This window comes from Pholcus phalangioides, unplaced genomic scaffold (assembly GCF_987345545.1).
Source record: "Pholcus phalangioides strain wild (caught in Gottingen) unplaced genomic scaffold, Ppha-v1.0 ptg000011l_1, whole genome shotgun sequence".
In the NCBI taxonomy this organism is placed as follows: domain Eukaryota; kingdom Metazoa; phylum Arthropoda; class Arachnida; order Araneae; family Pholcidae; genus Pholcus; species Pholcus phalangioides.
In genome coordinates, this window is record NW_028301604.1 from 35,814,822 (window position 1) to 35,841,996 (window position 27,175).

At 38.1% G+C, this 27,175-nt stretch overlaps 2 protein-coding genes across 2 annotated transcripts in view; both read right to left on the reverse strand.

Moving 5' to 3' along the window:
- Positions 1–6,602: 6,602 nt before the first annotated feature.
- The window catches only part of LOC149080388 (acetyl-coenzyme A synthetase, cytoplasmic-like), a 1,034,375-nt gene continuing 1,013,802 nt past the window's right edge, over positions 6,603–27,175 (reverse strand). The window contains exon 18 of the mRNA XM_089239527.1: positions 6,603–6,972. The gene's annotated coding sequence lies outside the window, so the exon portion shown is untranslated. The remainder of the gene's footprint in view (positions 6,973–27,175) is intronic.
- On the reverse strand, positions 22,992–25,567 carry LOC149080389 (uncharacterized). Its single transcript, XM_089238648.1, has one exon. It carries the CDS (start codon positions 24,936–24,938, stop codon positions 23,514–23,516), a length of 1,425 nt encoding a protein of 474 aa, XP_089094774.1. The 5' UTR covers positions 24,939–25,567; the 3' UTR covers positions 22,992–23,513.

The window sequence follows — 27,175 nt, forward strand, 5'->3', positions numbered from 1 at the left end:
CCTTCATTTGTTCGAACTGGGAGAGGGAGGGGGTTACTAGAGGGGCCATGAGCGAAATCACGTGATTCAGTACACACGCCATTACAGCCATTTCGTACAATACTTTTTGCGGGAAAACGCTTTAAACGAGAAATCTCGATGAGTATCAGTAATAAGAATTGGCACCAGAGAGTCGCAGGACCCAAGGAGAAAAAATTAATGCGGGATCCACTGTATACAAAAGCTTGCAGAAAAGCTGTCTCAGTATCGTAACCCGCCCACGAGAGTAGGGCTGGCGGAGCTTCAGGCCTGGGGCCTGGACCATTCTTGTCATTTTTTGTCTTTTTTCCACACTATTAGTTCACTATAGAGGGGGTCCGCTGAAGAGCGCAGCCTACGGGCCCCTGTTCCAAGTTGTTGGGGGGGGGGGTTCATGTGCTTTATCGGCACCCAGAGGCAATTTCACTGTGGAATACGACGTCTGTTTACTCCAATTTTCATTCTATCGAGACATTATGGCCATCTACGAACTGAAACTGCAGGGGTCGCGCGGTAGCCCTGTAGGTCCCTACACACGCTCGACGACTAGATAAGGATTATTCTAGTGGCTATAGCCCTGAGGACAAACAAAATGCTGGTGTTCTTGACGTCTCAGTAGCCATGACCATCACAATGTCTTTTCTTCCTTCCTAGGAGAACGACTGCCATGAGAGCCGGGGGGGGGGGAGGCTTGTACAATGTTATTTTCTTCGTCTCCGGAGTTTTTTTTTTTCGTTTACTTGTACATGTGTATAGTTAAAAAGAATTTCAATGAGATCTAAGGTATGTAGTTCAAGATATCTGTCCATACAAGTACAAATTAATACGATTGATATTAAAGATAGTCTTGTCTATTTTCCTATGGGACATATCTGAAGGAAAAAAAATCAAAAAGATCTTTCCACGGGCCCCCCCCCCGACTCCCGGGCACCAGGGCTGGAGCCCTGGCAGCCCCCCTCCCCCATGTGGGGGCCATGGATTCCCCCTATAGATATAAATCGTGACTGAAGTCACTGGGGTGGGAAAGTACTGCGGAGTCCACGATTAAGTGCCAAAAGATGGCAGCACAGGTGGTGGCTGATGAACAAGAAAAAAACAAAAAAAAAATATTTCTTTCGGGACAAATTTAATTTTCAGCAGCTGATATTCTTCGCCATGTGCCATCGACGCAGACGCGTATCTCGTTCTTGCAGTAAATAAAAATAATTATATTCGTTCAGTTCATGTCATATACTTCAAATATCCAAGGTATGGTTCGAGGAAAAAAGAGATGCCTCCTTATACTATACTATACATCACGAGCAGTGGCGTAGCCAGGTTTTGGTGATTGGGGGAAGCTAAATTCGGAAAGGAGCCATTTATATTGTTCGTGCTTTAGGCGCAAACTTTAAATTATGCATTAGTAGGAAGAAGTTGAAACACTTTTCAATTTAAAAAATCAAATTTATTTTGTTTTCAGTTGATGTTATTTTTTAAGTTAAATTAATTACTTTTCAATTGATTAATTTATTTTAATCTTTAATTAATTAAAAAAATGCAAATTCTATTTTATGTTTTGTGTACTTATACAAATGCAAACATAAAAAACAACTGGGGAATCACCCTAAAAGGTGATAAGGAAAAAATTTTGATTCAAATATAAAAAATGATATATACACTGCTCAAAACAATCAGGGGAGCACATGGTTTTAACAAAATTACGCAAAGATGTATACCGATAAGTAACATAAAATGAATCATCCATAATTTAAAGCCTAGCAGGAAACGGAAGAAGAAAACTTCATATGCAAATAAAAGTTCATGACGTCAAAAACCAGAAAAAGGAGATAAGGGCAGAAATCGGGATGTTGCAGAAACGTCTGTTTTACTGCCGTAACTGTGAAATTCGATTGCGCAGTATTATTTTTTTTTGAGACAAGGTGACTTGAGGATGTCTCAACAACGTGATTTACCGGAATCCATGGCATGGCGTGTTATAGGCAGACTGGAATCCGGGCAAACACAACGTAGTGTCGCGGACGCTGTTGGAGTCGCCAGAAGTGTTGTTGTAAAGCTGTGGAATCGATTCCAAGAAACAGGAAATGTTAGACGTCGACCAGGGCAAGGTCGGCCACGCACCACTACAGCAACTGATGACCGGTATATACGGTTAACAGCCCGTAAAGCCCCCACACCCTCGTGAAAATGGCAATACACCTATGGCAATCACAAGTTTCTATGGGAAAACCATATCGCCTAACCGATTCGTTCTCTTAACCGTTCGTTCTCATAGGGAAGCTCTATTGTATTGCGTGAAAGGTCACAATACAGACAAGCTGGTTGGATGGTATGGGGTGGAATCAGCATAGGCGGACGTACGGACCTGCATATCATTCGGAATGGCACTTTGACGGCCCGAAGGTATGCAGACGAGATACTGCGACCTCATGTCCTGCGACGAATGCGGGGTTATTTCGAGTGCCCCTGTCCCTCCATACCAGAACACGTCGGGTGTCACACTCCAGACTGAATTGGGACTCGTCTGTAAACAGCACTTGGCTCCAATCAGGTTGCTCCCAATCTCGATGTTCAACAGCCCATCTTCTTCGGGCCGCACGGTGGCGTGGGGGCCCTCCCTCATGAAGCCGATTACGTACTGTTTGGCTGCACACCCTTCGTCCTGTTGCCTATAACATGCCATGGATTCCGGTAAATCACGTTGTTGAGACATCCTCAAGTCACCTTGTCTCAAAAAAAAATACTGCGCAATCGAATTTCACAGTTACGGCAGTAAAACAGACGTTTCTGCAACATCCCGATTTCTGCCCTTATCTCATTTTTCTGGTTTTTGACGTCATGAACTTTGATTTGCATATGAAGTTTTCTTCTTCCGTTTCCTGCTAGGCTTTAAATTATGGATGATTCATTTTATGTTACTTATCGGTATACATCTTTGCGTAATTTTGTTAAAACCATGTGCTCCCCTAATTGTTTTGAGCAGTGTATATACATATATAGAGAATAAAATAAAAATATACAATTCTCTCTCTCCCCCTCTAAAATTATTCCAAGATATGAAAGTACAGAAAAATCTTCATCTTCCATTTAATCGCCAATTAATAGTACTCTACTGCTACTCAATCGTACATGTACTTCCAAGACTTTTCTCTTATAGAATTTCTAACAAATTGGTTCATGCAGTTCTTTCTTATAGTTATGCGTGACCACAACGTATCTATGATGTCATAGTTGTGCGTGGTTTGTGTTCAAGGAGTTTTGCCATCTGTCTTCCATATTAGAAGTAAAGCTGGCCGATGCCTGAAGTTTCGTGTTGTACAAATACCACGGTGAAAGCCTGCCTGCTCTCTGCGGTGACGCTTGCCAGTGCTGTTGTGGTGGTTGGTAAGATACGAAGTCAGAGATGGGAAGAGTTCAAGGTACATGGGTTCAAACCCACCCGCAGGAAAGCAAGAGACTTTTTTTTTGTGGTTCCCAACTTCAAGGCGCAAATGCGAGCCGATCTCCCCGTTAAAAAGTCTCGCCACAGAGAGCAACAGTCCTACAACGATAAATCATTCAATCATAACACTTCACTCATAGTTAGAAAAACTGGTGGCAGATGGCAGCACTACACATAACAAGCATTACAGAGAAACAAAAAAACTTCAGGTCACGTACACGCGCATTAACGATTCGTTTGGGGGGGGTGTAGCAGTAGTAGGTAGGGCCTCCAAAAAATTTCTCGGGGATCCATGATGTTCTTAAGTCAGCCACCTCGTTGGGCAATTTGCCTGTTGTGGCGTTGTATTTGTATTTGAAAGATCGCTTAGCATTCGTACCTCGAAATTGGAAAAACGGAAAAAACACTCATTCCACTCAACCACCACTCTGTCGCTAGTAGGGTTCAAACTGGGATCATAGTGAAATAAGTCCATCATGATGCTGACACGATCGTACAGTGGCTATCACATACTACTGGATTGCAGATGTACAAGCAGAGGGTGCCATGGATCCAACAAAGTTTGGGAACCACTGCTTCAAACGAATTGGTGTGTGCCGGAAATTGCCGTATGTGTCCATAATGGGTTTAAGTATGTCTGAGGCGTGTATGAAATGCCACTGCTCATCTTCCGAATGGAAGTGAAAGTATATGAATCGATTGAAATAATTTTTATGTTTGATGGTCCACGGTCTTCCTTTGGAGAAACCGTCAAGGAGAATTCTGCTTGAAGTTAAAAACTTGTGCAGGCATTGTGCACAGTATATGTATATTTTTTCTAGTCAGATAAATTCATATTGGTTGAGTTTTATAACAAATCAGAGAGAAATGAAACTATATCGAGTGATGAATGGCACAGACAAGCGCAAGGGTTTTCAAACTTTTTCCGCGCCCCCTTGCCCTAATCAACACTTATTCGCGGCCCCCAAGAGCAGTTTAACAAAGAATCTCTTTTGTAAAGTTTCGGGTTGCTCCGCGGTGCCATACAAAGGTTGGAGTTCTTGGTTTTTTCCCCTGGTTGTTTGACCAGAGGGCCTTCGGGTAATTGCTAGCAAACCGCATGACGGCAAAGTCCGTATTAGTAAGCATCGTGAGCCCAAGGATAAGTGCTAATTGAAAAAATTATTCTTTAAGAGTAGACTCACAAAATTTCGCTGCACTTTTTGTTTTCCCTGAAATAGTATACGCATGTATCTTCAGTTACTTTTAAATTTTCCACGTAATACATGGACGATTCTAGGCCCGATCCTGGTGCCTCAAGTGCAAAAGGAACTTCATGAAGGTGAGTGCCAGTTAAAATTTTCGAGAGTAAACTGTTAATTCAGGCATTTCTAAACATGTAGGAGAGGGGGGGCTCAGAAAAATTACTTTGATGCTCGTAAGAAGGCCCTGCGTAGACCACCTGGAATTCTGCTTTAAAAAGAGATGAGTATATATTAGTGTATTTATATTATTTTATTTCGGAAATATTTTCAATGGATTATCAAAGTGTGCGTCGTGGCTCATCGCCAATCTTTTTCGAGGGGCGTCGTATCGTGTTGGTGTACTGATGCGTGCTCATTCAGTTCTTTGAAGTGGTTCTTTTTTTATATTAGGCCAGGGGTTCTCAAACTGTGTCTCAAACGCGGCGCTCTGGTGCACCTCTAACCTTTGTCTGTGGTGCCACGGAGCGGTGACCCTGACAAAGGTTTTTCAAAAACATTTTTTGCTAAACAGCTCCAGAGATTTGGCGCAGATAGCGTTGATAAGCATTGAATAGGGGAAAGGGCATCTCGGGTGGGGAAAAGTTTGAGAACCCCTGCGCTAGACTATTCTGGGCAGCCGCGGATAAACGATGATGAAGTCAGGGGGGGACCACGGACGCCAAAAGTTTAAGAAACACAGGATTAATTGGACGTGGCATGTGTGTTAGCAAACACACCGGTCTCTCTCTCTCTCATAACCTTTTCCAGGGAATAATTTCTCCGATTCAGTACACTACTGTATATGCATAATGACGAGAGAAACAGTGATTTAAAGAAAAGAGAAACTACGCCATATGAAAAAAGACAATGATTCTGAGAAAATCACATCTCAACACAAAATTATGCGTTATCAACATATAAAAAAAATATAGTACAATATATTATCGTACAGATATAGAGATGACTGTGTGTGCGTGTGTGTGTGAGTGAAAGAGAGAGAGAGAGAGAGAGTGAGATTTCCTTTCTCCTTTTCTGCATTTCAGAGCGCTATTGATCCAAGATTATAGGTTTTTTATTTCACACACCTTTAAGAAAAACACTTCCGGAACCCCGTTTGTGTTTCATCTTGGGTTTTTTGTGGCTCAAAAGCTCAGAGCAGTTTTTCGTCTTTTCCTAGTCTTTGGCACTGTCCTATACACAAGCTAGTAGCTCTTGCAAAGACACCTGTAGATAACGTGGCATTTCTAGGCACTCTAAATCTAGCCAAGTCTCTTATACATAAGGCGCCCAAAGAAAAGATGATGCTTCTTGGAGTTTGAATCCTAGCCTTCATAGATTCAGTAGTCTCTCCACAATAGGTTCAGTGTGCCTAATTTCTTCAAAAGGCGCCTTAGTAAAAGCTCTTGGTGGCCCTTCAGAATAGAATGAGCATTTCGTGAAGGCTATACCCTCAGAACCGAGGCACCTATGAAAGGTATTTCTAGGATCTACCGAGAACGACCAATAGCGGGGGAAAAAGTTACAGCAAGAAGCGGGCAAGATTTTGCCATTTAATAAAGGCGGGAACATTTTCGAAAATGGTAATGAAAACCTCCATTTTCTTTTTTCCCCTCTTCTCTCAAATGACTAGTACAAACCAAATGACTGTGAAACTGCAAGAGGCACATATATAAATGGAGATTTTTTTCTCACTCATCATTTTCGTCAATGACTGTAAAAAATGAAAAATTCAATTTTTTTTATCAAGTTTTTCCTCATAAGTCATTTAGGAGAATGGGCGCCAATATAGGCAAAATTTTAATTAAGGGGAGCAATCGCTCCCATTCTCCCCCTCTTCCCGGCTACGACACTAATCACGAGTGCCAATGCATTACGCGTTATTTTCTGGAAACGCTGTTGATAAATGACTTAGAAGACGTTTTTGAATAACATGCTTTATTGTATTCTCAAATGTATTACAGAAACTCATTTCAATACTCATCTTTTGACAAATTCTATTCTAATGATATGTTTAGAATCACTTGTTTACGTCTCAACGTTGGCGCCAGTAACTTTCACTATCCACTAATAGCGGACCTAGTCTAACAAACACAGTTTCTAACAACTTATTCCTACTAGATCTTTCAACTTACTTTTTGGTAGCTGAAAATCGATGAAAGAGCGCAACAATCGTGCTTTGCGTAAAGTATTTATTTATTTTGCATAAATAGCGTTGAAGCATAGGGTCATGACCAGCAGACAAATAAAAAATTTTCATTTTTCTTTAGCGATGACTTGACACAGCATATAACTCTACAAGAAAAGCAAAGCAATAAAATAATTGTACATTGTATAAATAAAATTATAACAGTAATAAAAAAAATCAAACGTCATCAGCGATACAAAAACAAAACGAACACGAAGGCCCAATAAGCAAATTGTCCAGCGAGGTGGCTGAAAAAAGATGCCTATAAAAAATATGGATATAAAATATAACCAAAATACAGCAAATTTCATACTTGTAAGCTCCAGCAGTTTCGGCTCGGCGATGATGAATCAGTCAGTCAGCACATGTAATAGTCAGTACATGTCGATAAATATTGTTGTGTTGTTGTTTTCATACATGTGCCTTGGTGCATTATTTTGAAGTCAAGTCAACTCATGTGTTGACATTTTTGTAGCGCTATAATTTTAATTTATATACTTTTTACCGTTGTTTGTGTGCTTTCACGTTCGTTTTTTTGAGTTTGGAAGTAAATTGTGATATACATCGAACTAGTACGGTCTTTTTTATTTCACGAACACATGATACTGGGAGTAAATTGCTCTGTGTTTAGAGTTAAGCCTAGCTTGCAATTGCAGCGTAAAGTGGTGTTTAATTTACATATACTGGAATAGTTAGGGTTAAGATCGAGATGACGGACGAGTGCCCTTTGTCGCCTATTGGAAGCAAGGTCTTCAATGGTGAGTTCTACAAGCATTTGGATGAAATGACCCTTTTGTTTACAAGAGTCTGTGATGGGAAAAGGGCAGAGGCAGCCGATAGAGACCGGTTTTTTTCGTTCTGAGGAATGAAATGATGAAGCTGTATGATGAAGCCCATATTGTAGGAAATGAACGTTCTTCGTCGGAGGTTGCTATCACTGTGCCGCCTAGTATCCTTGAAACTGCTAATATTTCAGAGATTATTGAGAGAAACTTTCAGAAGTTTGAGGAACGTTTTAGTAGGCTAGAGCAGTGTTTCTCAACCGCCGGGCCGCGACATCATTCATAGCGGGCCGTGAGTGATCAGCGGTTTCATTTCTCCTAATGTCTTGTGTCTGACCGGGCCTTCAAATCACAAAAATGAATGAAACCGGGCCGCTGGCTTGCCAAGGTTGACAACCACTAGACTAGAGGGCATTGCCCAGATCATTCCCGGAATGCAGTCAGAGATAGCTAACTTGTCAAATGCTATGCGCTCAAACGTGAACTTATCTGGAGCAAACAATTGTGAATCATTGCCAGAGCCTGTCGCTACTGCTTCATATGCCCAAATATTGACTGATACTTTGAGGGAAAAAGAAAATTTGGTAAATAACAACACGTTTCGGGCAGGCCACCCTTGCTCGAAAGTGGATGAAAATAATCAAGTACCACCTCACTCATTGAAGTGAGTGTGTAAGTGACCCAGTAATTGAATGAGTGAGGTCACTCACTCACTCATTCAATTACTGGGTCACTTACACACTCACATACTCATTAGGTCACTCACCCACTTCTCTCTCACTGACTCAGTAACTCAATCGCTTACTCCCATGCTAACTGACTCGCATCGAACTGTTGTCGGCGAATTTTCCTGGCGGTGAATTTTCCGACGGTGAATTGTTGTCGGTGAATTTTCCGGACACGATCATGGCCTTATGATTGATCATCCCTTCTTTCGTGACATGTTCAACACTCACACGATAAAAGCCATTATCGCTTCTCTTCCTGGTCGATCATCTCCGGGTCCTGACGGAATACCCAGTTGTTTCTACAAACGTCTTTCAGACCCGATATCTTCTCTGCTTAGCTCCATCTTTACATCCTTCTATGACTACGGATCTATTCCATGCTCTTGGAAAAATGCAGTTATTAGTCCAATTTATAAGAATAAAGGCTCCAGGGCAGATTCAAATAATTATTGCCCGGTATCGTTAACCGAGTTAACCGATACATCCTGCAAAATTTTGGAGAGATGCATCGTCAATCAGTTACTTCCATTTGCCGACGAGATGGGCTTAATCCCCTCAGTTCAGTTTGGCTTCATTCCTGGCCGCTCCTTACCAGTGCCGTCTTAAGGCATGGGCTCACCCGGGCACGGCCCGGGGGCCTCAAGCGAAGAGGGGCCTCACAAAAATGAGATCTGGTTGAAATTTTCGAGAAGTTGTTTGGTAGGGCCTCAGAAAATTCAATTGGCCCGGGGACCCATGATACTTTTAAGACGGCCCTGCTCCTTACCAGTGCAGCAGTTGATTTGTCATGATATATGGGAGAGTGCTATAGACTCTGGACAAGAGATTAATGTAATTTACGTCGATTTCCAAAAGGCATTTGATAAAGTAGACCGATTGCTACTGCTGAGGAAGCTAGCTTGCATAGGGGTTCCGGATAAAGTTGTGAGAATAATTCAAGAACTGCTATCAGACACAGTTCATCAGGTTCACGTAGCCAGCGTGATGTCTAGAGAATGTCAGGTGCCAAGCGGAGTCATCCGGGGATCGGTGTTAGGCCCGATCTTGTTTACTTTTTACACATACGATATTACTCAGGCTGTGTCACCCATCTCTCTATTGCAATTTGCTGTTGACGTGAAGTTATTCTCTCCAGTAGAAAACACTAGGGGCCTAAGAATTGCATGCCAACAACTTTTCCAGTGGAGTTGTCAGTATAAGCTACCTATTTCATCATCAAAAAGTGTATCAATACATTTAGGTAGACGCACCGATCCTGAATATTATCAACCAGGTAATGAAACGTTACAGCAATTGGATACATGCGTGGATTTAGGTATTGCAACGAGCCGCATTCTGGATTTCCCTGATCATTATCATGGCATAGTCTGCAAAGCTAATAGAATTTCATGTATGTTATGTACGGCATACCGTAAGTGCGATGCGCATACGTTGTCATATGCTTTCTGTGTGTACGTACGCCCGACTCAGGAGTTCTATTCGCAAGTATGAAGCCCTTACAAAATCAAGAACATAAAGCTCCTCGTAAAGCCACAGAGGTCGTTTACTGAACAAATACTTATAATGAGCGGTCTATCTTATTGCCAGAGACTTCAATTTCTGGGTTTACACTCGCTGGAATGGCGTAGAATCGCTGCAGATCTGAAGATGTGCTACAAACTAGTCCACCAAATTGTTTATCTACCATCGAGAGTGTTTAGTGATGCGACAACATCGATTATGAACGAGACTACAGCTGACACTTAATACTTAATACTTCACAATAATAAACATCCAGCTGAGCCCTAAGTTACCATAACAACCGAGCCGACATTGTAATGCCATACTGTTGCCATTCCGCGACTCGTTATAATAATAAAGATCATACAAATTAATAACATCTTTAACATCTTCCTCCCTTTAGGGGGAAAACCATAAGTTTCTTATAATTTGTGAGAGTATGTCAGCCTGGATGGAGGCATTACCAGGCGACCCGATCTTGTGACCATGTAAGATCCATTATCCCGGGTTGTCTATGAAGACGGGCCTGCTACCTGTTTCCGTGGTGTTGGAACCTGCCATTGGGGTGAAACTCATCCTTGGTCGCTGGAGATTTAGGACCACTTCTTCTGGCTCAGGCTCTTGCATCTCAGTCAGGGATGTCATATTGTCTTGGTGATGACAGGCTGGCTGTGAAGCTGTTTTTGGATTAATGAATTGTCTGCTTCTTCTCAACATGGAGCCCTCATTTGTACGGTTCTCATACGTGCGCTGGCCGATCTGTTTTGTCACGCAGGATTTTTCCCAAATCGGTCTCTGGTGTAGAGGGTTCCGATGCCACACTGAAGCTCCAGGATGCAATGGCGCAAGGTCTTGTGATGCTCTATTATGTCGCTGAGCCATCTCATTTTGCCTTTCTAGCAACTTTGCGTGGACTTCAGGAACCTGCAGTAGAGTGAATTGTAGACGCTGAGGTCGGCAGGCTCGTCCGTGGAGGTCTTCCAAAGATCCTTTGCGCTGGGCTGCACCTCTGTTGACCATCTGGCGCGTTACGTTGAGCTAATAAGCCCAGGTATGGGTCCTCTCCTGAGCGAGCACGCTTTTTGAAGATAGATTTCACAATTTTAACAGCAGATTCCGCCTGCCCATTAGAGCGGCTGTTCCCTGGGCTCGACATGAGATGACGGAAGCCCCAGCCATTAGCAAAATCTAGGAACTGTTTGTTCTTGAATTGTGGACCACCGTCTGTCATCAGCGTGCAAGGAATTCCGTGCCGAGCAAAATGATGCTTCAATTTGTGGATTATTGTGCTAGCTAGAGTATTTTGCAAGAAGTCTGCTTCTATGAACGTGCTGAAGTAATCTACCAGGTCCAAATAATTTCGCTCTTTCAACTGAAAAATATCAGCACCCAGTTTAAGCCACGGGCTCGGAGGAATGTCACGAGCTATCATCGTTGGAGTTGACTGGGCTGGAGCGAAGGCAGCGCATGTGCCACATGACTCTGCATACTGCCGAATATCTCCTGACATGTTCGGCCAGAAGACAACCTCTCTTGCTCGTCTGAGACATGCATTTATGCCTTGATGCGCGGCATGTATTTTTTTCTTCATTTCAGCTCGAAGTGTTGTTGGCACTACAATGCAGTCTCCTCTGACAATAATGCCATTGGAGATAGCCAATTCATCTCGATATGGAAAATATGCCGCATGGCACTGATATTCGTGTTAGTCTCTAGTCTCTGGCCAACCTTCCAATATAAGGCGTTTAACTTCCTGCAAAGTAGAATCACTCCGCGTGTGCTATTGTATGTATTGCAAGTATTTTCGAAATTAAAAATAAGCATTTAATAAGTTTTATATCCGAAATGTGCGGTAGATGCGGGCATTATGTCAAGTTCATAAACAAAATGTCATTCATATGTTGATGGTTCTTTTTTTCCGATACAGCGACGCATACGTTCATGTGGTTTCCAAGAAATATACGGTACTGTATTAAACTACATGTACCGCAATAAAAAAAATTTACGCAATGAAATATAGAAACAAAAGACCACAATAAAATATATATTAGCTATTGCTCATTTGGTTTTTAATTCTAATAAAAAAATTGATTACCACTCGTATTTAGAACCAATTTAATATAATAAATTTGATTATTGAGACCAGTATAATTGAAATTATGGAAAATTGTCTGGGGAAACTGATGAACATAATAAGTTTTGGAAACCATGAAATTTCGTGATGCTTTTTTTGGTCACTGATTTTAAACGTGGCTCATTTTTGACTATCATGTAAAAATGTTTCACAAAAATTGATTTCAGTATAACAGGAGAAAATTTATAAAATATGTATAACTAACCTTTTAATACTAAATTAACTTTTCAAAGAATTTTTTACATAATGTTTGTTATGTAAAAAAAAACCACCATCGGCAATACAGCATAATAAGCAATGCGCCACCATTGGCAGTACAGCACAATAAGTAGTGCATCACTGTATTCAGACACCAGAATAAGCAATGCACCACTATATTCAGGGCACCACATTAAGCAATACAGCAGAATACGTGATGCACCACCATCAGCAATAAAGCACACTAAGCAATACACCAGTATATATTCAGGGCATCGCAATAAGCAATACAACAAATGCGCAGTGCACCAGTATATGCTTGCACCACAATAAGCAATAACGAACAATAAGGAATGCGCCACTATATGCGGGAGATAACACGCGTATAGTGTTGGGATCACAACACGCAAAGAGCCACCATCGGCAATATAGCGCAATAAGTAGTGTACCACGATAAGGAATGCACCACGGTACGCAATATAGCATAATATGCGATGCATCGCACACAATATGCAAAGTGTTATATTGTAAAGGAATTAGCAAAAGTAAAAAATAGAAACATGCAAGGGATAGTGGTATGAAAAGATAGGACTTTGAAATTTAGTACTTCAAAGCCATATTAGTCAGGTGTTATCCAGGTGTTAGTTAGAAGTTGGAGTCCCAAAGAATGTAGATCATGAAAGAAACCTATAAATTTGGCGCGTAGCACGTAAGGAATACAGAACCAAAGAAGTAGTACAAAAAGTAGTGATAAACAGATCTATAAATATGGGGACTGAAATGAATCATATAAAGGGTGCAGGACATTATGAACGAAATCGGTATAAGGTGAATAGGGGTAGTAAAATTCAGCGGTTGCGCTCATATTTCAATAATATTTGTTGCTGGTCAGAATTTTGTATAAACGTTAAAGCGTAAGAAAGTCCGGGGTCAAAACAGATGGTAAAAGGAGACTTGTGATGCCCGGGAATAGTTCCCACAGGAACGTCAACCGAACCAAAAGGATAGCAGTTGCCAATGAAACGCACGTCCATAGGAAAATTTTATCCAATAATGAAAACTGAAGTATGGTAAAGAAAATTTAGGAAAGAAGAAAATCGGAATTAGCGAATGGGATGAAGTTTATTGAATATAAGGAAGAGTAGGCGGATACCCGAAGGAAAAGATATGAGTTGAAAAGAGAGTCTAAAAAAAGGGTGAGAAAGTGAGAGATATATAGAGTGAGTTCGGAAGTTAGTAACTTCGAGAAGGGTTCGCCAAAAAGTCCGATATGGGAGTAGACAGAATAATTGGAGAAAAGAAGGACTGGACTGGATTTGAGGTAAGTCACACTTCCGCCTTTACGAACCAATGTTAAATAATCATTTTCCATATAAAATTGAACTATGTAATGCAAAATCGCAACTTTTAATGTACATCATATATATATGTCATTTATTTAGAGTAGCCTAATAATTAAAGAATATTTAACTGTCTCATAACTGTTTCTTTGAACTTGTCATTCACACGGGCCTGTGGTTATTGACTTCGTTAACAACGCAATGTACTGTTTGGAACGTAAATTGTAATAATATAACAAATTAAGCAAACCAAGTCTAGTTGGTGAACAACAGGCACAATAAGTAGCACTATATAGTACACGGCAATATAGCACAATAAGTAGTGTACCACGATAAGGAATGCATCACGGTACGCAATAAAGCATAATACGCGATGCATCGCACACAATATGCAAAATACCATAATATGCAATGCACCACAATACACCGTAAGCACTAAATTACAATAAGCAATACAGCCTGCCATGCACCACAATACGTAATGTATATCAATATGCGATGCACTACAGCAACAGCAATGCACTACAATACGCAATGCATCACTATTTGCAATGCACCACCATGAGCAATTCAGCACAATACACAATGCACCACCATCTGTAATACAGCATAATGAGTAATGCACCTATCATATACAGTACACAACAATAAGCAAAGCACCATAATACGCAATAAGCACTGCATTACAATAAGCATTACAGCACGCAATGCATTATACATCACGCGAATAGCTAAAATCAGCAGTGTACCACTATTTGCAGTGCATCACAATAATCAATACAGCAATATATGCAATAAGCACTATATACAATAAAACCCTTCGACAGTTACGCATATTCATAGAAAATCTTCTGAATCGGGCACACGATTTTACCAAAATCCTTTGAAAAACGGCAGGGCCTCTTGAGGTAAGACGATGCCTTCCCCCAGTTGTCAACAGTAGGGTGCCGGATTTTCACGGATAGGATGATTAGGGGTTAAAAGCGGACGAGACATATGCGGACACGTCGGAAATCGGGACATATGCGAACATTTTATGTTTACCAATAATCAAACATTACTGGCGAGTATAGTCCTCCGACCACGAGATGAATTTTCGCTGCGTCATGTCACGTCACGTCGGATGATTTTATTCAATTTTTTTTTGGTAAAACGATTGCACATCGAGAAAAGTTCATCAGTGACTGAGCTTTCACGTTTGGCATGTCCTTCTAGGATAAAATAGAATCGTTTGACGTGACATGACGTGCCGTAGCCAAATCTCATCTCGTGGTAGGAGGACTATAATTCTGGCGATTTTTAAGGTACGTTCTCTAGTCGCGATCGTGTCAAAATCCGACATTTTATGCTTACCGATAATTTAACACTTATTGGCGAATGATTCTGGCGATTTTTCGAGCTACATTTTCTAAATGTGTTGAATGGGGGGGGGGGGGGAGAATAAGTTCCTGGAAAGTTTGAAGAAGAATCAATATATGTCGGCTGCCGACCCCATGGGAGATTGTACTATGAAGAAGAATGAATTGATTGAGAGCTGGGAGGATTAGAGTAAACTGTCGCCTTGTTTTGAGAACCGTCGTTTTCTAACATTGCCGTCCGTACCTCCAGATACGACTCTTATCCAGCCCATGTATAAAAAAGTAATTTTAAAACTTTGAGAAGATTTAAATCAAAGGACTTTATAAGAAGGTGTTTTGCAATAATCTCTGCCTCAGAATTAACAATCGCTGACTTCTGCAAACATAATTTAATACACTACATTCCTCATAATTTTTATTCATGAAGCTTGGCAAAAAGTGACTTACACAGGGGCGCCGTTATCAGACTCGGGGCCATCTCAAAAATTTCGAGGCATCAAAAATGTTTAGAACACCCTTAGCCCCGATTTTATATATTTTGTGGGGGGGGGGGGGCTCATCAGCTATTATTTCAGAATATGCAGGAATGCTGAGAAATATCCTAACAAAAAATTTTAAAAACGCAATAAAATGTAAATAAGAAAATTAATGATAATTCAGTACTTAAAGTTAGTTTTTAAAGAAACGAGAGGAAACAATTCCAGCACCAATGAAAATTTTAGAATTGAGGAATTAAAAATAACTGTAAGAAATGGATCCAACACCAATGAAAATTCAGAATTAATTAGAAAAATAATAACAAAATTGATTTTTTTAGAATGAACGGAAGAAAAAATTCTAGAATTTATGAAAATTCGGAATTAATGCAAGAAATAATTTAAGAATTGATGGAAGCCTCCAATAAGTTACCGTGAGTGCGGGGCCCGGTGCAACCGCACCTGCCGCACACCTCTAAGGGCGGCTCTAGACTTACAGAACCATGAATTCCGTTTGGGACGCATTGTAGCCAGATTGCTTTTCAGGCAGAAATTTCGAGTGCTTTGACACGTAGACTGCTCAACACTAATTTTATTGCCAAAAACTTTTTAGTGATTCCAGGGTAATTTTGAGTGCTGATTCTGTGTGTGAATCTGGCATTATTTTTTTTTCAAACGCTCTAATTTTTAACATAAAGTGAAAACTAAATTTCAGTAGTACTGCATAAGCAGCACACAAATCGCATTTAAATCTGCGAGCGGAGTTTACATCACTAGAAAGCTTGAATCAATATAATGAATCAATTTAATTATGAAAAGTAATCAATTTAATCATGAAAAGTAATCAATTTAATCATGAAAAGTAATCAATTTAATCATGAAAAGTAATCAATTTAATCATGAAAAGTAATCAATTTAATCATGAAAAGTAATCAATTTAATCATGAAAAGTAATCAATTTAATCATGAAAAGTAATCAATTTAATCATGAAAAGTAATCAATTTAATCATGAAAAGTAATCAATTTAATCATGAAAAGTAATCAATTTAATCATGAAAAGTAATCAATACATAAATCGGAAGATAAGTCAATACTGATGATACTTATGGCTGGACTTGGGCAAGTGTGAAGGTTGGCCGCAACCGGGGCGTTAAGTGTTAGGGGCCGCAAAAACGTGATGAAAGAAAATACTTTGATTGCATTTTAATTTAAAACCTTCATTTTCAACAAATCGAATGTATTTAAACCTCGCTACAACGATACTCAATATAACGATAAATTACTCTACAACGATATTTTTTCAAGCCTTGTTTGAAAATGCCTATACTCTAATGTTAAACTGTTACCTCTCGACATAACGATATATAATCCCTACATAATCTACAACGACATTTTTTCTTGGTCTGCAGAGTCGTTGTATCCAGCTTTCGCTGTAGCTTAAAATTTTGTCTATAACCTTTAAAATTCCGACATCGAACCCTATTCCTCTTGCCTAGGGTTTTCACAGAACCCCTTCCTCCAAGTCAAGTAAAGGATGGAGGTGGATCTAGTGCTCCGGACGATGGGTTGCTAAATTCTTCTTTTAAAATTTAAAAAATTACACAAGGCAGACATAATGCATACTTCCAATTCCTCTGGAGTCTTTCGTTTTGATGGTAATTTAGTTGTCAAATAGGATGGTTGTCCAGGAAAGATAGTGGGATGTGCCTCGGGTGATAATACTGGATTTTTTCGTACTACAACGAGGAGAGTTCCATCTGGTCGTGTTGCTTGGTGGTTTCTTTCAATGAATTTTTCTTCAAAGTGTTTGATGCACACAACAGATTCATTTGTACTCTTGAAACCATAACGATGTATCAGCTTCTCCCACTTGGATTTTCTTTCAGGATTTTTCGGGAAGGTAAATACATTCGTGTATATTTCCCCCTTGTAGTTTGACCTGCAGCCAGGAACACAACAGTGTCGAGGCATCTACGAAGAAAATGTGAAATGTCACAGATGTGTGGTATTTACAATATATACAGCATAAAGGCAACCAATTTATTTTATTTCTTATTAAATTTTTTATTGTGGTATCAACAAACCAAGGATGGTTCGAGAAGCAACAAATTTTATTGAATTACAGGCATGCTTGCAGAAAGAGAGGATACTTATTTAAATGTCATACTCTTTTTAAATTACAAATTAGCTTCTCAAAATATTTTTATTTATTCAAAATTATCCATTTATTTAATTGTGAGGAGTTTCAGCTTCTGGTTTTTTAAATATTTGAAATAAAAAATATTTCTTTTGATTTAAAAAATGTGCTTCTTAAGGTATAGTTATATGGTATAGTATTGTAGTTCTTAAGGTAATAAAAAATTTTCCTCAAATTATGAAAATTAAAAAACTCCTGTCAAACACACAAGGAAATTAAATTTAGACACGTTATAAATCGGAAAATATCTACTCTTGAAATAAATTGCGATAATACAGCAATTAAGTCTGCAAAAATAAAAATTTCAGACACATTAATTGAATAGCAACTTACCCTAATATTCACAAGTCCTTCATCAGATGAATAGCGAATTTCTTTCAACTTCGCGTCTATTATTAACACAAAATTCTACCAGATGAGATATAAAATAACTTGAAGAATAAAAAAACAACAATTAAATTGTAAATTATAGATTAAAAACCACGAGAAAATTGAATTAAATATAGCGATAACTGCACGTAACGTGAGCTGAGAAAAATCATAACACCCTCTCTTAGGACCCGGATTTTGTCGTCACAGCCTCGGCGGTGTGATACATTACGGTTTGTCTCTCTAGGAGGCTTTGGACGGACCCGGTGGCTTGCGAGTCGGGGCATGTTCGCCAGGCCCGGATGCCAGGAGAGTTCTTCCAGCATGGCCCAGCCGCAAGGTAATCCGCTTATATCCCGCAAGGGATAGAGCGGGGGCCATGTTTGGTGTTATGGGAAGTACCACATAGGTAGCACGAATGTACGGTGAGCGTTTTACCCACAGGCGGTTGCCCAATCCGAAAACATTTGCGCGCTTGCATCGGCAGCTGTGCGAAACGGAATCCTTTCTGGCTTGCCGGTCGGATGCAGGTCGTACAAGGATTGACAGAACAGCAGGTGTGGAAGACGAATTTTTGGAGATTGTGGCAGATCTCTCTCTCCCCAGCCAACTACAAGCACACGAGCTGTGGGCCGTAGCCTTGGTATACCACAATCCACGACATGGCGGATGCTAAAGGGTGAGAGGTTGCACCCATATCATTTTCAACAAGTCCAAGCATTGAATGAAGAAGATTTTGCTCGTCGCTTAGACTTTGCCCGCTGGCTCCTGCAGCAGAGTGCAGCACTCCCCACTTTCGCACGAGATAGTGCATTTAATACCCACAATAAACATGTCTGGGTGTCTGTAAATCCGCATGCCACATATCCACATGCCCATCAGTGACGATTCTCCATCAGTGTTTGGGCAGGAATCATCGGCGATCACCTAATAGGACCGTATCTTCTGCTGGAACGCCTTGACGAGGGAAAATATCGGACAATTTTACAAGAGGTGCTGCCAGACTTGCTAAAGGATGTTCCAACTGAACTCCAGTGGCGTATGTGGTTCCAGCACGATTTTGAGCGAGAGGTACGGCACTATGTGGACGTCACTTTTCCAAACCGATGTATCGGGTGAGGTGGTCCTGTAGATTGGCCACCACGATCGCCCGATCTGTTGTGTTTTGATTTATTTTTGTGAGGACAGCTGAAGAGTCTGGTGAATGATACTCCTCTTGACTGTGAAGAGAACCCAATCGCAAGACTTTCGGCTGCTGCTGGGGAAGTTCACGATATGTCTGGAATATTTCTGAGCGTTCGCTAATCCCTCCCTCGCCGCTGTTCTTCTTGCATCACCGTTGGCGGTCGCTCTTTTCAGCAGTTATTGTAAATTATTAATTAAAATTGCTTTTTTAACGCATACGTTATTGTGTTTTCTCCTCGTATCCTTGGTTTTACTATGTTGCGCCCTGTAGCACGTTTTCATTTCATTTTAGACCGAACCACCCTTTTCTGAATCACCCTGTATACATCCAGTTTGTGCAGGTGTTACGTTAGCTACATTCAGAAAAATGTCAGAAGCAAAGAAAACTGATTATATTTGCCCCAAATGTGTCACAGCGACTCAAGGGGATGAAGAAAGAATCAGCCAAGAAAGCGAATCTGACGTTAAAAATTTTGACAATATGATAAGAGAACTGAGAATATTAGATCTGAAGCAAAGACTGAGAAAAACCATCCAACAAGCAACAAAGGAAATTATTGAGAGACAAAAACATATAAATAATGAGATAAACAAAATGTAATAAAAGCAATCGAATTCAATTCAAGGCGTAGGGTGACATTTGTAAAAAATTAGATATCGTAGAAAAAATAGTGGTACATTTAACAGAGGAAAGCGAGGAAATAAGATTAGAGGACAAAAATTTGAAAACAGCATTTAAAGAACTGAATTAACGAATGAATGACATTGAAACAAGAAGCAGAAAAAACAACGTTGAGATCAATGGAATTCCTGAAATGTAAAATGTTGATGCAATACTTCAAAAAGTGAAAACAGATCAATAATTCAGATATATATATATCAATAATAACAGACACGAGGAATGTGTCTAAAATAAATACAAGCGTCTCATGGATGTTTTGACTCTAAATTCTAGTCTTCGGAAGGCTAAAAAAAATCATGAAATATGTGCAAAAAAATGGATAAGTAAAGAAATTATAGAAAAATTAAACAAAGAAAATTATATAGAAAACATAAGAAGCACCAATACATATCATCCTATGAGATTGAATAAAAAAATTGACAAAAATTAAAAAAAAATTATTAAAATCACAAGGCAAAAATATTTTAAAGAATATATTTGATACATGTGAAAAAACAAAAGACTACAAAGGAAACTCATCAATGAGAATATATGGAATAAAAATGTGAAACAATCAGATTATCAAGATACTGAAGATATGGCTGAAAGTTCTAATAATGACTTTATAAGAAGAAATTTAGATGACACGGAAGAAATTACAAACTGACTTTGCACAGTACGAGAGAGAGAGTATATTGAACAATTCCATCAACTCTATGTTTTGCTCAGAAACTGCTAATGAAATATTAAAAGGAATAAAATAACAGAATTAAAAGATAATAAAGCAAGTGGATACGATAAATTAACCCTTAAAATGCTTAAAATCATCTTTTTTATCACTTTTATATTATTAAAAAACATTGTTGATTCATCAATAACAAATGGATTATTTTATTATGAATTAAAATATGCTCTTTCACACCCAATTTATAAAACAAGGAATATAAATGATTCGGTGAATTATAGACCAATATCAATTCTTCCAGTTTTTTTCAAAAATAATAGAAAAATGTATTAAAAAAAACTTATCAGCTTTTTGAATAACAAAGACTTTTTTGCACCTAATCAATACGGTTTACAAAAAAAAACCACAGAAATGGCTATCATTGAATTAATTATAATTTAAACAATGGATTTAATAACATCAAATATTCCATTACAGCTTTCTTAGACTTAAAACGAGCATTCGATTATGTTGATATTTAGATATTTTAACAAAAAAAACTCTTCTCAGCAGGCATACGAGGTAATCTACTAAATTGGTTTAAAACATATTACTATAACAGGAAACAAGCTGCCAAAATAAATGGTGAAATCAGCACATTCCAAAATGTAATGAAAGGAGTGCAACAAGGATCGGTCCTTGGGCCATTATGATTTTATGTTTATATAAATGATTTATGTGAAATGAAGTTAAAAGGTAAATTAATCTCATTCGCAGATGACACAAGCCAGGGCCGTCTCTATTCTACCGGCCCTGCTTGTGCGTTTCGATGACGTCATGCAAAGAGGCCGATGGTCGGAGCATCGGCTGCGCGCTCTATCCCTGAACCTGTATGCTTTGATTACACTTTTCCGTAATATTAACTATAAAATTTTACATTCCTTTTGACGGGCAAATATCGCTAACTTAATTTTTTTTTCTTGTTTGTTTCTCTTCATTTAAATAAAGCATTTCAACAAAAATAGAGACACTTTTTGAAAAAAAAAAAAGTTTATTCACGTAAAGAATAGTTCATTTCCCCTGAATTAAAAAACACCTCATAACAGTGAATTTATGATCTCTAATATATAAAATTTTGATCAAATCCCATACACACTTATTTCTTTCTCATATAGCCTGCACATAATCACACTTCATTTGCCAATGAATACAAGACGATATTAAAAGTAATCATAAATTTATGAAACATGATCCATAGGTGGTTTGTATTATGGGAAATACATTTCAAAGTATATATTATTCTGAATTTTTGAAATGGGTGAAAAAAAGCATTGCCCACTTTCACAGATATATATACACAGTATTTATACAGTGAAATAAATATTTCATTACCACTTTTATACACAACATTTTATTTACGATAATATATTTTATTCTCACTTTCATACAGTCGAAAACTCTGTTATAACATTCATTTTGCATACAGAGAAGCAGTGCATTAAGAAAATTGAATTGCCTATTCAAACAAATGACAAAAATCTACTTGAAAAAGTTCTGGGTGTTACAAAATTTAACTCTGACAAAATTATATTCATAATATATTACAGAATATATGAATAGTCCAATACATAATTACGTATTCGAAATTGATAATGCTGATATTTTTCGTTTACTACTCTTATTTTTTGTTACCAAATCGTTTTTGGCTTTACAATAGTTGTTTAGGAGAATGTTAGAAATAACGGACAAACATTTCGTTACTAAAACATCCAAAGAAATGCCACATGGACACATGTTGATGGGAATTTCATTTCTGATAATGATTTTGTCCATTGCTATTTTGGTAACAATGGCTTTTAAACTTGTTTGTCTCAAAAACTTACCTTCATAAGTCTCTGATATCAAAACTTGAAAAACAATGAATGCAGTCAAAACTACATCCGAAGTGAATTGTTTAGGCCACTTCAGTCCTCCTCGATCACTTAGCGACATGAATTTACTGTCATCCGCAGACACGAACTCGCAATCCATAATATCACTATTTGATAAAGTGGATATACACTCATTACAAGTAGGCCTAATTGTATTTCCCACAGTACGAGCTACATACCCTGCAATGTATATTAGTACTGACTTAATCGATGCTGAAATCTCCACTTTGTCAGATAGATCAATGACATCAACAAAGTCCTCAATATTTTTTAAATTGACAATTTCTGTACTTGATGCGTTAGAGCAATCAAGAGATTTAATGCTGAAATTACCAGCACGTTCTGAATGTGACTTTATCAAACTTAGGATTTTCAATTTTTTATCGGACTCTATGACTTGCCTGAATGAAATATTGTAATTGCCACCATTCATTTGGCGGTACTGACCAAAGCGTGCTTCTAAACTGTCTATTTGGAGTTTGCCTAAAAGCACATATTTTGATTGTAAGTTTTCAAGTACATACTTTGAAACGTCAATAAGAGCTCTGGTGGTATGCAACAAAGCAAACTCTGTTTCTTTAGACAGCATACCACCTTTTACAGGGACACATAATACCGCTTTATTCGCAGCGGGTAAGCTTGAAAGTTGTTTCCATTTGCTAACCCATTCACAGAAACTTTCAAGAAAAAGGATGTTTGAATGGTTTACACTTGTGATAGGATCACAATACTGATCACGCAGATGTTTTCCTTTGTAAGGATGCTTGCAATTTACAATTTTCCACCATTGTTGAAAATACTGAATAAAATCCTTGGTTTTGATAAAATCAGCACCCAATTTAGGACTGTTCAATTCCAAGGAAACAATATTGGAATCGTGAAAAATGCACAGAGCATGGTTTAATTTCTGCCTCTCTATTGATGATGAGAAAAGTACTTTTCTAGTCAATTTGGGAGCGGTCTTGATAACAAGGTGTTTTTCTGCATCATATATTTGTCTTAGATGCAAGAGGCTAGCAGTGTTTACTCTTGTGGTATCAGCTGGATCAGGAAAAAAGAAAGTTTGATTGGTCAAGCTCTGATTTAACCAGTTGTTGCGTACAGATTTTATGAGGTGTGGAGTGTCAAAGAGAAGAAATTTTTTTTTTATCTAGATAATAAGGATTTTGTATGGAGGAAGTTAAATTTCCATTGCAAAGAGATGTGAACATATTGCGATTAATTCTGTTGTTGTCTGAAATTAAAGATAATATGATGTAGCCACAGCTCTGTAACAAATTCATTACTTTCATTGTGTAAACATGAAGTTGATTACTAGTTAAATTATTCACCGGTATCAAAGCTACAACATCTTTATTTTTTGAGAAAAAGGATGATATCATAAATGTTTGCACAGTGCATGCAGCAATAAATTGATCGCAATTATCCGCTACACCCACAACATTCCCACCTTTATAGTCGATGGATGGATTTATATAAATTTCGTCCAGCATCAAATTCACAATTTTTTCGTGCTCTTCAAGGGCATTCAACTTCTGCCTCAGGTAACTGAAATGGCTTTGAGTGCAGCTTTCACCACTGAAATTAAGAGATGATGTTAAACTTCTCAAATATGACTGATGAGGAAGCGTCAGCATGACACTTTTCCTCATCATAGCATATGCAGCTGGATAGCTGAAATAAAAGCGTGCAGCCCACAAGATTGTTTCACAACTGTATCGGCATTGTTTACTTCCAGTCAAAGATATCTGATCTTTGATGAATTGAATCTTGGTCGATTCAGGCTCATCATCTGATATGCCATTTAAAAGTGCAATAGTTGAACTTACTTTTTGATTAGAAGTCATTTCTTCCATCTTGAAGGATTTTAAGTAACTGAGCACACTATCCAGCTTCGTCCATCTATCTAGCTTAGGTTCTTTTCCCAGGACAAAACCTAGAATATTTTTGGCACAAAGATGTTGGTTTTCATAAAACAATTTTACTTTCAAGTCTTCTAAAATTTGAAAGACAACAGTCTCTTGTAGACAATCAATCACTTCGATTCTGTATATAAATACAGAACTGTTTTGCTGCTCCAATGTCCAAAATTCATCTAATCTACTTTTTAAGTTGGGTTTCAAATCTTCGAAACTCTCAATTCTGTCCTCTTCACACCACTTCAAAAAGTCATCCTCATCTTTCTGCTGAAGTGCTGCTCTTCGCTCAGATGGGCCCTTCCTCACTTTTGCAATGGTCTTCGATAGATATGCTGGCTGATTTTGGAACTTCGTCGGATATGCGCCATCTTTCAGTGTTACTTTTTTCCGTGGTACAGTGATCACAGATCCATCTTCTTGCGGAATCTTGTCCTCACTGACAATGAAATATTCATCAAATTGATTTACACATAGAACAGGAGATGAACCCGGAGCAAAGTCTTTTCTGTTGATTGCTGCAATCCATTGCTTTCGTCTTTCTACATCTTTTGGAAACAGGAAAGCAGGGGTGTAATTAGTCTGTGATTTATAATTATCCGCACACCCAGGTACACAGCATTTCCTGGGCATCTGAAATATAAAAGAATGTACTTTAGAACAAAATGTAATGAAATCTGCATAGCTCGCAAAACTTCAGTACCACATTTGTAATTTTTTCAACTTAACGCTCGAATGGCTTATTGGGGACATCCCCACACATTGCTCAATATGCCACTCCGAGAAAGAAATGCATCCGGTGCATCCTGTTACCAGTACAGGTTGCTTGTACGTTCTTGACAAATCTATGTTGTTCTATTTTTTCTTTCCGTTATTTCATTCATCAAAGTTTCCATGGGGTCAAAATGACATTTTTTGTCTGACGGCCGTAGCGTTGAGATTCAACGCTATGTCATCTCTGAAGAGCACCAGTTTTGTCAATAACGGTTTCAAATTAACGGTGAAACATCGGATATCCAAGGTGAGAATGAAGATAGTGTCGTTAGAGAACTGTATGCAAGATCTGTGATCAATATTTCATAGTGTTGTTTGCAAGTACTGTGTTTCCGACTTAGAATAAGACTAATTTTGGTGCTTGTGAAAATATAGTAATTATTATTTTAGTTTTGTAGTAAATTTCATTTTCTGAGTACATTTTAATCACATCTGTTCAGTTTTTAATCATGGAAATTGCGTTCAAAAAATTTAATATATAATTAAAATTTTTTTTAAGAAGTCATGTATCCCTCCATTTTTCCCGAGTGTGTGTCCTAATAAAAGAAAATTTTTGGAAAAATAATTACAGAGAAATTTAAAAAATTATTTAGTGAACTAATTGACAGATGAATGGAGGCATGTAAAAAAACCTATTGCTTTTTTGTGAAAACTCTTTCTGTTGATTTTTTAAATGCATTAATACTTGCTGGGGTGAAAATGACCCCACCATGACAGCAATTACACATAGAATTTTCACAACTCCAGTTAAGGGTTAAACAAAAATTTTGGCTATTAAAATATTACAACCAGAAATGAAAGAAATTCGATTTAAAAAAAAATGCATTTGAAAAAATAAATTGTAAATAGAAAATATGTAAATGTTTTTTTGGATCGAAGTCATATTATAATACAAATGCTGAACATAGGCTTACCTTGAAATTTCAAAATAATCACGTGAAAATAAATGGGGAGAACCACCTAACAAATGAAGAATTGCAGAAATTAATATAAAATCATTAAAGCATTTACGTAGCGAAATTCAAAATACACGATCTTTGCAAAATAAAATTCCCGATCTCAAAGAAGAAAGCACTGAGCGGAAGAAAGCAACGCGAACATGTCGGCCTCAATTGATGACTCATAACTCGGGTTGGCAACACACAAGCAGGCCCGGTAGAGTAGAGACGGCCCTGCACAAGCCTATATGTTGAAGATTCTGAAATGGTAGATCTTGGAAAAAAAGGTTGAAGAGGACTCACTTAAGATTTAACACCTGGCTAAATAAAAGCAAAACTAAACACTCAAAAAACTAAATACATATGCTTAAAAAAAATAAAAACATTAATCACGAAACTGATATACATAAATAAATACACAACCATTGTTTATGCCAATTGAACCTTCAATATAATTACCAAGAAATAGAAAGAGTTTATAACTATAACTATTTAGGAATTATAATACAGGATGATCTAAAATGGAATTTGCAGTGTGAAAAAATAGTTAAAAAAAATTAGAATCTATAGCAATCCTGTATAAACTCAAAACCACGATTGTTAATAACTTCCTAAAAGACATATTTCATGCATGGATTCATTCACTAATAACATGGAATTTGTGCCTGGGGTGGGGGCATATGATATAAACATACAAGGGTTAAATAACACATACAATAAAGTAGGTCAATAATAACAAGTACTAAATCTAACAACAATAGAGCAGAGTATCACACTCTTAACATAGGACAAATATGCAGTGGAACTTCGGTTAACGAGCTTAATTCGTTCCGCCAACGTGCTCGTTATACGAATCGCCCGTTATTCGAATCAAACTTCCCTATAGGAAACAATGGAAATTCGCATAATTCGTTCCACAACTATTCATTCACATAAAAGTGCCTAATAAATATGGCTTCATTCAATAATACAACATAATAATAACAAACTTATTCTTTTTGTCCGACATTGAAAAGTCTCTAATGACACTTGTTTTTTCCTCCTTTTTAGGATTTATCAAAAATGGGAAATTTGCATTTTTCTTGGACAGATTCATTTCTCGCACAATGCTACAGCTTTATTTCACAGGGTTTTTTTTACAGAACTTTGCACAGATTC